Raw genomic sequence first — 12,397 nt, 5'->3', positions numbered from 1 at the left:
TTCATTTAAAAATATACACCTTATGATAGAAGGGGCCATGCCTACCTTGTACACTTTTGCATTTCTACACCTAACGCTGCTGCTTGGTCCATGGAAGGTTTTCATTCTCTGTGTTCATAAAGAATTAATTTATAAATATTCATTAAGTGCTTCAGTGATGCTGCAGAAATTAGATTTAGGTGGTACATCCCAGGAGGACTTGACTAGGGCCAATGGATAGACGTGCCTTGGCAATAAATTTCAGGTCAATGGAGAAAGAAAGCCCCTAATTTTTAAAAGTTTCTAATATTTGAATGAGCTTCATTCTAAAAATGTAAACTCATCATCACCCAGGGTATTGGAACTAGCACTGAATGTTCACTTGTCAGGGAAAATAGTAGAATATGATGGTGAAAGGCTTGAACTCAAGTCAGCCACTCCTGGGCTGGAGCCCTGATTCTGCCACTTCATAGTTTTGTAATGTTGGGCAAGATACTTCATCTCTTAGTGTCCTCTTTGATAAAATTAAGATAATAATAGTATGTACTTGATGTAGCTGCTATAATGTCCAATTGAGAAAAACCACTCATAAAATACTTAGTATAGACTTGGCATATAGTAAGTGTTTGATCCATATCCACTATTATTACAATTGTTATTAGAACAAATTCATGCCTGGGAGGTACATTTGAACTTGATGGGATTTGAAATAGCTCCCAGCTCATCTGTGTATGGGAGACATAGGGAAAGTATTGTTATCTTCTTGGCAAATAACAATAATGTAATTGAAATACCACATGTGTGCTGATTCAAATAGGTAGTTCTATTCTTTTTTTAAAAAAGTTGTTCCAGAACAGCCTCGAAACTTATCTTGTATACAGAAGGGAGAACGTGGAACTGTGACCTGCGCCTGGGACAGAGGACGAGACACCCACCTGTATACTGCATACACTTTACAGTGAGTAAGACTATATTTGCAGCTTTTTGGTAGGTCTTCTCTTAGATGACATTTAGAAGTATCTAACAGTTCTAGCTTTACCGAGAGAAGAAGCAGTAAACACCTCCAGATACTTAGATACTTAGAAAAAAATTCTAGTAAAACTGGTTCATTCATCTGAAGTGTGAGAACTTATGTCTTAGGCCTGAGGACTGACTCAGAGATCTCTTCAGGGCATCCAAGGCCCACGTTATGGATGTTCTTCCCTGCTGTATAGGGTTAAACTGACTGCTCTCTAGGGTTAAATTTCTCTCTTTTGCAGTTGCAGACTCTTGGGTCAAGGTTTATAAATAGACTCTTTTTTGTGGTAGCTTTGCATTAGCCCTGGAGGACTTTCTTTTCAAAGGACCTTTTAAAAGACACTTGCTCCTTGGAAGAAAAGCTATGACCAACCTATACAGCATATGAAAAAGTGGAGACATCACTTTGCCAACAAATGTCCACATTGTCAAAGCTATGGCTTTTCCAGTCATCATGTACAGATGTGACAGTTGGACCAGAAAGAAGGTGGAGCACTAAAGACTTGATGCTTTTGAATTGTGGTGCTGGAGAAGACTGTTGAGAGTCCCTTGGACAGCAAGGAGATCAAACCAGTCAATCCTAAAGGAAATCAGTCCTGAATATTCATTGGAAGGACTGACTCTGAAGCTGAAACTCCAATACTTTGGCCACCTGATGTGAAGCGCCAACTCACTAGAAAATACCCTGATGCTGGGAAAGATTGAGACAGAAGGAGAAGGGGGTGACAGAGGATGATATGGTTGGATGGTATCACCGACTCAATTGACATGAATTTGAGTAGACTCTGGGAGATAGTAAAGGACAGGAAAGCCTGACATGCTTCAGTCCATGGGGTCACAAAGAGTTGGACACGACTTAGTGACTGAACAACAGCAACAATCTGACCTGAGAGTTTACGAAAAGAGAGAGTCTGGGAAATTCTTTGCCTTGGAATTAATTCTGTAATCCCATCCAGAGATCTAGCTGGTAGGGCTGTGACTAAGTGAGGAGGAGATAGGGGAAAGGAAGTGGGGCCTAGGGTTCTGATCTGTACTTGGATCTGGCACTTCTGTGAAGTAAATGCCAAGGTGGCCATAGATCCTCTGGATGATTGACTCAGTCCTAAGGAGCAAAGAGGTCAGCCATGATTTCGGGATTCAAGGCTTCCCTGATGGCTCAGCAGGTACAGAATCTGCCTGCCAGTGCAGGAGACACAGGTTCGATCCCTGATCCAGGAAGATCCCACATGACTCAGAGCAACTAAGCCCATGTGCCACAACGATTGAGTCTGTGCTCTAGAGCCCAGGATCCGCAACTACTGAGCCCACATGCCATAGCTATGGAAGCCACACACTCTGGAGCCTGTGCTCTGCAACAAGAGAAGCCACTGCAATGAGAGGCCTGCATACTGCAACAAAGAGTAGCCCTTGCTCACTGTAACTAGAGAAAGTCTGCATGCAGACACGAGGACCCAGCACAAACAAAAATAAATAAAATTATTAAAAAAAAAAAAAAAGAATCCACCTGCAATGCAGGAGAGAGGCAGGTTTGATACTTGGGTCAGGAAGATGCCCTGAAGGAGGAAGTGGCAACCCATTCCAGCATTCATGCTGGGAAAATCTCATGGACGGAGGAGCCTGGCGGGCTGCAGTCCGTGGAGTCACGAAGAATCGGAGATGACTGAAGTGACTGGGCACGCATGCATGCAGTGTAGAGATCATTACTCACCCATATGAATGTCAAAAAGCATTTCATTTCTATCAAAAAAAAAAAAAGAGGGTTAACTGTGGTCTTATGACCACAGAATACAAATATCCCCGTGGCATATCCCCTAATAAAACATATCAAGAATTTTCGATACTTGAACATTTTGCTCCTTTGTGCTAAAAGGAGGCAACAGCACATAAAGTGTCTCGCTAAACACAAGCATCTTTCATTTACAGGTTAAATGGACCAAAAAATTTAACTTGGCAAAAGCAATGTAATGATCACTATTGTGATCATTTGGACCTTGAAATCAACCTAACCCCTGAATCACTTGAATCTAGTTACACAGTCAAGGTTACTGCTATCAATAGTCTTGGGAGTGCTTCTTCATCTCCATCCTCATTCACACTGTTGGACATAGGTATGTATTATTTCACTTTTTTAGGTTGATCTTAGCCTGTGAACATTATTTTTAGAATCACTTGTGTGATGGTTTCAAAAGGGAGAGTGGTTCATGGAGAGTGGCCAGTAGGCATAGACAAAGGATAGATGTGTCTTTGATGTAAGCAAAGGATGTAGGTCTCTAGCGCTATAGAGACATGGTTGTATAAAATGGAATATGCAACATTATTCTCTGTGTTGGAAAAATAAGAGCCTGCTGGTTTCAGATCCTGTGAAGGCATGGGCTGCCAGTGATACTTTCTGAGTGAGGAGAGGGTCATGTGAGGTTGTTCAAGAAGCCTAGTGTAAGCCTATCATGGTGGAGGTGTCTTTTCAGGGTCACGGCTACTCCATTGTTCTAAGGTAAGGCTGCGTGTGGGCCTGCAGGGCTGAAGCAGCCAGGTGCAAACCATAAGTAAAGTGTATCTGTGTACCAAATGCATCTTCCTCAGAGAATACTTAGGTTTACCCCTCTCATCAGCTTGGGCGCTGGAGTTAGCCAGTCCCAGCACATTTCTGAGCAAATGTAATTGGCCCAGTTGAATCAGAGGCAAATTCCAGGCATTCCCAGGTAACACTGAGCTTCTGGCCTGCCTGAAGCTCTGGCCTCACACCACATGTCTCTTTTCTCTCTTCCCAAAGCATCTCACTGCATCACACACATCCACACTGTGCAGTACAGTAAACGATGTACGTCAGCGTCTACTATACATTTTGCCATCACAATCTTGCCCATTTTGCCTTCCTTCTCTTTACGTTGACCATTCATCTCTAGCCACCTTCTTTCCCTCTTCTTCTCTTATTCCTCTGTTGCTGTGTCTCTTTCCTATGACTATTCCTACCAACATTTTTTCTCCTTCTGACATGATCACCACTAGCCACATCTCTACCTTCTCAGCCATTGAAACTCTTGGGTTTGGCACATTGGTTTTCTTTAAATCATTGAATTAAATGAAATCCAAATTATCAATGATGTTTATGGTAGTTTATCTGTATAAAAATGGGTAGATTTTTAGGGAAGATTAAAGGGAATTACTTTAATGATTTAGAAGTCAATCCAATTTTTTCTTCCTTCTAAAAGTGAGGGACTACTCATCTGTTTCACCAAGTTGGCGGCTGTGCATTTTAGAAATGAGACTTGTTCAACTCTTTATAGCTCATGTAGTTATAATTTCCAGTTGAGGAGCCTGACTCACACTTTTTTGTTTGTCCTGGTTACCAGTGAGGCCTCTTCCTCCGTGGGACATCAGGATCAAATTTGTAAATGCTTCCGTGAACAGGTGTACCCTTCTGTGGAGAGATGAGGGGCTGGTGCTGCTCAATCGACTCAGATATCGGCCCATTAACAGCAGATCCTGGAATATGGTAATGGTCTCTAGAGTGAAGGGGAAACCAGGGAGAAATTCTTAGTAGCACCGCCCAGATGTCTTTTTTCATACCAGCAAAATACAGAGTTTAAGAATATTTAGCCCAAAAGTACACATATACATGTGAGACATATCAGTCAATCATTTACACTTGTTTATTGAGAAGTATCTTAGGGAATTCTCTGGCAGTCCAGTGGTTAGGACACTGCCAAGGGTCCAGGTTTGATTCCTGGTGGGAAAACTAAAATCCCATAAACCATGTGTCAAAAAAAAAGAAAAAAATGAAAACAAATATCCTAAAGTTTGATCACTGATGCTGAAATTTTTTAAGCCATAAGCTTCTGTAAATCCACACTAATTTTCTATGATTTATTTCTAGTAAATGATTCATTTTTCCTTGTTCTACTCCATACCCCATTATTACTTCCATTATTACTTTTTAGTAATTTCTTTTAAATTATTTATATATTTAGTTGACTGCACTGGGTTTTAGTTTCCACATGCGGGATCTAGTTCCCTGACCAGGGATGGAACTCAGGCCCCCTGCATTGGGAGCACAGCGTCTTAGCCATTACACCAGCAGGGAGTCTCACGTTCTAGTAATTTTTTAACCTATTGGAAAAAGAAATATTAGGGAATGTTGAGAGGCTTATCTAAATTGAATATTCCAAGATAAAACTTTACACTTTGATATAGTATTGAACATTAAATTTTTACAATAAAAATGTAGGATTATTATTCTTTCCAGTATTTTGGTAAAATATAGTGCCTATAATAATAACAAAGGATCGGCTCCACATAGGAGAATTCCATGGACTATTCCCTGGGGTCACAAAGAGTCAGACACGACTGAGCGACTTTTACCCTATTCAAATATTAGTCGCTCAGTTATGTCTGACTCTTTGTGACCCTGTAGAGTGTAGCCCACCAGGCTCCTTGGTCCATGGAATTCTCCAGGCAGTAATACTGGAGTGGGTTGCCATTCACTTCTCCAGGGAATTTTCCTGGCCAAGGGACCCAACTCAGGTGGATTCTTTACCATCTGAGCCACCAGGGAAGCCCTAGTTCCACATATAGAAAGGTATAATAATTAAATTTTTATATATTGTTGTTGTTCAGTCACTAAGTTGCGTCCGACTCTTTGCGACCCCAAGGACTGCAGCATGCCATTTAATAATTTTCTTATATAATTAAATTTTTCTGTTTGGAGCCAGTTTTATGTCTGTGTTAAAACATTCATTGCATTCTAATTGTGGCCAAATAAAAAATAATATCTAGTTAGAAATAAGCTTTTTCAAGGCCTTTTTGAAAATGAGTAATTTTCAGTCTTTACTTGTTTTATAGCTGGTTTCTGGATCCCCCTTGGAATCTATATAGATGAGTTGTTAGATCCATGAATTTTTTTGTCTTTGTGTCTCTAATGAGACGCTGTTGTTTCAGGTTAACATCATATGTATTCAGTAACCCAGTCATTATATTTCTTCTCATTGAATGACAGATTTGAAAAGTAAAAAGGGTTATCTAGTTTGGTTTTCTTACCTTTATTTTAATTAATTTAGTATTAACAGGCACTTAAAAAAAATCTTGTTGGTTTCAAGGTTAATGCCACAAATGCCAAAGGAAGACATGACTTGCTGGATCTGAAACCCTTTACAGAATATGAATTTCAGATTTCCTCTAAGCTACATCTTTATAAAGGTAGCTGGAGTGATTGGAGTGAATCATTGCGAACACAAACACCAGAAGAAGGTACGTGTCCAAAAAAAAGGTGGGGGGGGGGTGGTCGGGGAAGGAGGGGTGGATAAAAGGTGTGAAAGACAAGAGAGAGAGAGAGGAAGATGTAATAATTTCCTTAGAATAGACTCTAAAGTACTGATACTAAATCAAAACAGTGCATTAATTAACAAGCTCATTTTAACATCAGCTTAAGTATTGAAGCTGTCCAGGGAGATATGTTTATATTTCTTGGAAATTTTTGACATTAGTTAAGTCCTACTCCTGTTTGTCACATATTATCACATTGGTTACAAGCTTTATGCTTCTGTTTGATTTTATCTTTTACTTCTATTTCACTTACTATCTCAGTTACTCTCTCTTATTCCACAAAGCTATGACTAGTAATTAGTTTCATTCCTTTATCAATAAACCTTGATGCATCTTGCCTTTTGGGTTCTATGAAAATTAATATGGCTTTACAAGCCATACTAAAAGCTTGGGAAAAGGTAGTCTCTGGAGACATAACATTTTAAAATAAAGTTTAACATCCAACAATCCTCTTTTCCAAATATTACAGCCCTGCACTTCTTCAAACTTTGATACTCACTTCTCACATGAGTACCATAGACTGCCCATAGCTATGAACAGGAGGTCAAAGATATTTTCAGTCTGATGAGCTTTTTTTTTTTATATATAATTATTGGGATGACTTTCATTGAAGTTCGTGCTGCGGTTCATGGGGTCGGAAAGAGTCGGACACGACTGAGCAACTGAACTGAATCAAATATTTTATTAAAGAAAAAATGTTTATATGAATTTTATGCCTCTTCTAAATCTTTGGAGACATAAGAAATAGCCGTTTGAGTATTAGTTTTCGAAAGCACTCAGTGATACAATATACAACTTCATAATTTGTCTAAATCTGTCTCAGAGGAAATATAATTGGCATATAATCCATTGCTTTATAATCTGGAGATTTTCAGCCATTAATGGCAGAAAAGCTAAGTGCTTATTTGTGAAACTTACAGGTATTTGTGCATATAAACTAGCCTCATGACTAAGCTACATTCATTTTCTGTGAGCTACTAGTGATTTTTGGTAACTGATGACATTGAATGACTTTCAAAGATGTAAACTATTAATCAAATAAATAATATATAAATCATAGAATAATTGTATACACTTCCTTAACAGTAATTTCATTTCTCTAAAAATGTTTATAAATGAATTCATTCAACAAATTATAATTTTTCCTCTCATTTTATGATAACAATGTTTTAACGTTGAGCCACTATTCTCTCTTTGAATGTGTGTCAGTTTTAAAATCCACAGCTTACTCCTGTTATCCTTTTGTCACACATGTCAAAGTGATGCATTTTTAAAATGCCTTAAGGATTAGAATATATACATTATACAGATAAAATTCTTGGATATAGGCCATATTTTATGTCCAAGTCCAAGGTAGTGTATAGTCTGAGAAGTTAAGTTGTATCACATTAAGCTAAAATATAAAATAGGGAAACTCTGGGCTCATAAATTCTTGTCATTTTTACTCACACTTGATAATGACCTGTTTAGAGATGTGTGAAAAGTTTTTTCTTTTTTTCTCAAGTGTTTATCTGTTGAATTGAAAACCCATCAAGGCAGAATGGTAACTTTCTCATATCCTATATAATGAACCACCACCATAACAATGAATATAGCAACTTGTTGTGTTTATGAACTCGTGGATGGTTATGAATTGAACCAAGGAAGCTGGCTTATTCAGAGTAGTTGAAAACATTCACAAAGAGAGAAACCCATACTCTGAAATACGCCACATTGACCAAGCTCTGCTGACTTCCTCTCTGTCTGAATCTCCCTTTTTTGTGTTTGATCTTTCTGTGGGTTGTTGTAAGATCTCTTTTCTCTTACTCTAAGCTTCATGGTTTTCACCTCTTACCACTGTTTCTGTCATCAGTTTCTGTATGAAACACCAACTGATGTAAACCTAAAAGGTGTGAAATTTTTTTAAACACTTCTTCCTTTTAACCCTTGGGATATGTATGCAAATGTAACTTGGCATTTAAAAAAAATACTAGTAAGCTTTTTTTTTTTTTTTAGTTACTGTCTAAAACTGAGCAATGTTATTATGATAGAGCTCTTTCTTTGTAGCCTTGGCTACTCAAAACAGTGCAATATGTTATCTCTTAGTGGTTTGGGTGTAGTTATTTATAGCATGTCAGCAGAGAATGAAGGCATTATTCACTCCATATGGCCCTTCTCCATGTCATTAAATTAAACTCTTGTCACAGTCCTCCATGAAGAACATTTAAAAAATGACCACTAAGTAAGGGGTGGAAGGAAACCACTTCCTATGCTTAGGAAGACAGTCCAGCAATCAGTATACATCAAATGTGGGCCTGATACTGGGAAATGAGCAGTCATATTTTGCTTCTGAGCAGTCATATTTTGCTTCTAGTGGGAAAACAGTCTTGAGTTTGGGTTGCATAGTGTCTTCACATGCCTGAGAAAATGTCCAGGTGTTGGGGTACCCTGCTTCCTCATCATTTTGAGCACCTAGGAGGAGACTCCAAAATAAAGGTGAAAGAACCATTCCTTAGAGCTACATTAACAATTAAGTGTTTCTAGCTATTCATTCTTCATCATTTTTCAAAGTGTTATTTGTATCTTTGGTCTTGGTAAACTTGACTGTGGGCAGTTAATAAAGGAAGTGTTAAACGCTCACACTAGTGCCAGAGCAGTAAAGGAGCAGTCCTCCCCCATCATGGTGATGGCATAGGTAATTGGTGAGAGATCCCCAAAGAGGGAAAAAACATAACTGCATCCACCCATCTTCCCATTGAGAAGCTAGACAATTTTCATTCACTTGTGATTTTAAACAATTGCTAGGATGGGTTAGGTGTGAACAATTAAATACTAGATGTTATTTTACCACCTGTTAGCAAGCAAGATGGTAAGTCTAGCTTAGGAGTCAGCAAATATTTTCTAGAAAGTTCCAAGGCTGAAATAATAAATATTTTCAGCTTTGCAGACCTATGATCTTTGCCATAACTATTAAAATTTGCTGTTATCACATGTAAGCAGCCATTGACAGTCTAGAAATACATGGACAAAGCTGTATCCAAAATTTTATTTTTGCACACTGAAATTTGAATTTTATAAAATTTTTATGTCACTAAAAAGGATCCCTCTTTTGATTAGTTGTCAACCATCTAAAAATGTGAAAGCTATTATTATTAGTTCACTGGCTATACAGAAACAGGGAATAGGGAACCATGGATTTGGTCCATGGGCCATAGTTTGCTGATTCCTAAATTAGCTAAACTTGAAAATATCATGCTTGTGTCTTTTTGCCTAAGACTTGAGGAAATGAGAATGAATGGTTCTTTGTCTTCTCAAGGGACTTAGCTAAAAACATTTTCAATAGAGGGAAAATGTTATGTTTAAGATCCAATGAGTCTCCTTACCCTCTTTTATTCTTGTGGCCTCTTCTAAGCTCAATACCTACCCTGGAAGAAGTAAATGCCTAAGCTTAATTATTTGACAAGATGGTAATCATTCCAATGGGAAGAAATGCTTTCCATGAAACCCTCCAAAAGAAGCCAGTGGGGAGTAAAAAACACTTCTCTGGATGATCTGTGAGGAATGTGTATATGTCAGGCACTATGCCAGGTACTCAGACACAATGATAGCCAGTCAGATCCTCAGATTCAGGGACTTACAGTCTATCTTGGAACATCAGGGAAAATTCCTGGAAGAGATGGCACCAAGAATAAGCTGCAAAGCCCAAAGGGAATCTTGTGGCCTTCTACCATCTGGAGCATGCGGTCTCCAAGGTACTGCAGTAGAAGTAAAGAGCTATTCCCTCCAGGAAGTACTTGCTTCTGTTGAGTTCTGTGAAATCTCTTGTTCCTGATTTTTCTTCTACCCCCTTGGCCAGTTCTTCCCAGTCTTTTTTGCTGGCCATCTTTCTCTTCTTAATCTCAATATATAGGGCTTTGTATTGTGTCTCTTTCTTTTCCCAGCTGACCTCATTCAATCTCATGGCTCTAAAATTACATAGGTAGGTAAAGAGAAAGAAAGAATATAGTTTCTGTTCTGGCGTCTCTCCAGAACTTCAGATTTGTATTCCAGTCACCTATTCTACATCTTCACTTAGATATCAACAGATACACTAAACCTCAACATCGCCTAAAAAGATGGTTTCTTCTCCAATGCAAAATGCTTTCAGAATGCCTCTGTTTCAGTCTTTCCTTTCATGATAAATGACTCCACCATATTCCTAGTTATTCAAATCAAAAAGTGGAGAAATTATCCTTAAAGTCTCCTTTTCTCCCATTCCATCATATCAGCATTGAGTCTCCTAAACATACTCAAAATGTATTCATTGCTTCCATTGCTACTCTGGCTATCCTAGTTTAAGCTACTTTCTCATTACAAAGCATAACACCAAAATGAACACTTACAAACTCATCATTTAAGTTAAATGTTGTAAAATTACTAATGTATTCTTACCCTGTCAGACTTCCCCACAGGTAGCCACTGTCCTGGATTGTGTATTTATGTCATCATCACACTTTTCTCATAGTTTTCAGAAATGTATATATTTCTAAACAGTGATTAGTGTTGCTTGTTTTGAGCTTGATCAAAATTATATGCAGTATATAATCTTTTGCAACTCATTTTTTTTCCCCATGAGCACTCTAACATGATGCCTCCATTGATTTTAGGATAGAGGAAACATCCCTGCTTCTGTTAAGAAATAGGCTCTTCACTTGTCTGGATGTTGAAAGATTATCTTTCTTAAGAAGAAAAAAATAGATGGTGGATTTTCAGCTATGTCAGGTGTTCCCAGTAAATCCAGTGAAATGAGAATAGAGAAGTAATCATCAGATTTGACAAAGCAGCATTGATTTCTGACCGGGAGCAGAGTTGTGGGGGTATTGAATGAGAGTGAATATGAGGTGAGGGAGTAAAAACACTGACAATTCACTGGAGTAGGATGTAGCGTTAAGAAATTCCTTAATTTGTTTTAGGATCAGAGATAATACAGTATATTTATAAGGTGATTTTTGGGACCTAGCAGAGAGGAAGAGATTAATGATACAGGAAATAGGATAATAGTGGGAGAGATACACGTGATGAAGCAAGGAGGATGGGACCTAGAACTCAAGGGGTTGGTCTGTGATGGAAGTAGGGAATGCTTCATCCACAGTAAAATCAGTAGAAGTGATGTGTTAGGGGATTGATGGGGAAGTTTGAAAGATTTCATGGTGGAAATATTAGGGACTTTCTGTCTGATTGCTTCCTTTTGCTCAGTAAAGTGTGAGGCAAAGACATGAGTTGAGAGAATCAGATCATTGGAAGTCAGCAGGTAGAGGGACTTATAGCACCAGCCTTTGGAAAGGAGCAACCCCTGTGGATGATGAGCCACCAAAAATAGTGACAGAAAGGAGTAAAAAGAGAGAGTGAACGAAGTGTTGAAAGTTATCAAAGAGGAGGAGGGGTGGGGGAGTCTGTGAGGGCTTCCAATGGAGACATTGCAGGTGGTAACATATGAAGGCAAGAGTCTACCATGAAGAAACTTGTTTAATCATGTAGGTGTTTGTGAATCTGTGAATCTGTTTGAGTTGTTTGAAACTAGAATTTAGAGAAGTGTATCACAGTCCAAAGAGTGGACATTGAGGAACCAAGGTGGTGGATGATTTACTTGGCTCTGTCTTTCCCTGCCTGGAGCATGGCTTGGACCAAAATGCTCTCATGGGTTCAATTTAGTCCACTACCTGAAATCTCCCAAGGTACTCCTTTTTCATATTCACTTTGTGTTAAATTCTCCATTTTCACTGTTCTTAGAGATCTTTCTACTCTACTCCACTGCCTGCTAAAACCTCTGTGGAGGGATTGCTGTCTACTTGCAATTCAGTTGCTCTCATCCACACCCTTGCACTCACCTTGGGTTCCGAGATGGATGCTAATCTCAAAAGCAGCACATGGCTTAGCCCTGATTTACTTACCACACGTCATGTTTCATAGAATCCTCAAATCTTGGGATTCTCTTGTAACTCAGTCAGTAAAGAATCTGCTTGGAATGCAGGAGACCTGGGTTTGATTCCTGGGTGGGAAAGATCCCCTGGAGAAGGATATGGCAGCCCATTCCAGTATTCTTGCCTGGAGAATCCCATGGACA

General features: G+C 38.8%; 1 protein-coding gene across 1 annotated transcript in view; it reads left to right on the top strand.

Moving 5' to 3' along the window:
• The window catches only part of IL12RB2 (interleukin 12 receptor subunit beta 2), a 79,710-nt gene that overhangs the window by 16,456 nt on the left and 50,857 nt on the right, over window positions 1–12,397 (top strand). The window contains exons 4-7 of the mRNA XM_043461016.1: window positions 823–937; window positions 2,920–3,104; window positions 4,347–4,489; window positions 6,090–6,240. Coding sequence (XP_043316951.1) covers window positions 823–937; window positions 2,920–3,104; window positions 4,347–4,489; window positions 6,090–6,240 — 594 coding nt within the window. The remainder of the gene's footprint in view (window positions 1–822; window positions 938–2,919; window positions 3,105–4,346; window positions 4,490–6,089; window positions 6,241–12,397) is intronic.

Source organism: Cervus canadensis, chromosome 2 (genome assembly GCF_019320065.1).
Source record: "Cervus canadensis isolate Bull #8, Minnesota chromosome 2, ASM1932006v1, whole genome shotgun sequence".
NCBI classification, from domain to species: Eukaryota; Metazoa; Chordata; class Mammalia; order Artiodactyla; family Cervidae; genus Cervus; species Cervus canadensis.
This window is presented reverse-complemented; position numbering and strand designations above follow the sequence as displayed.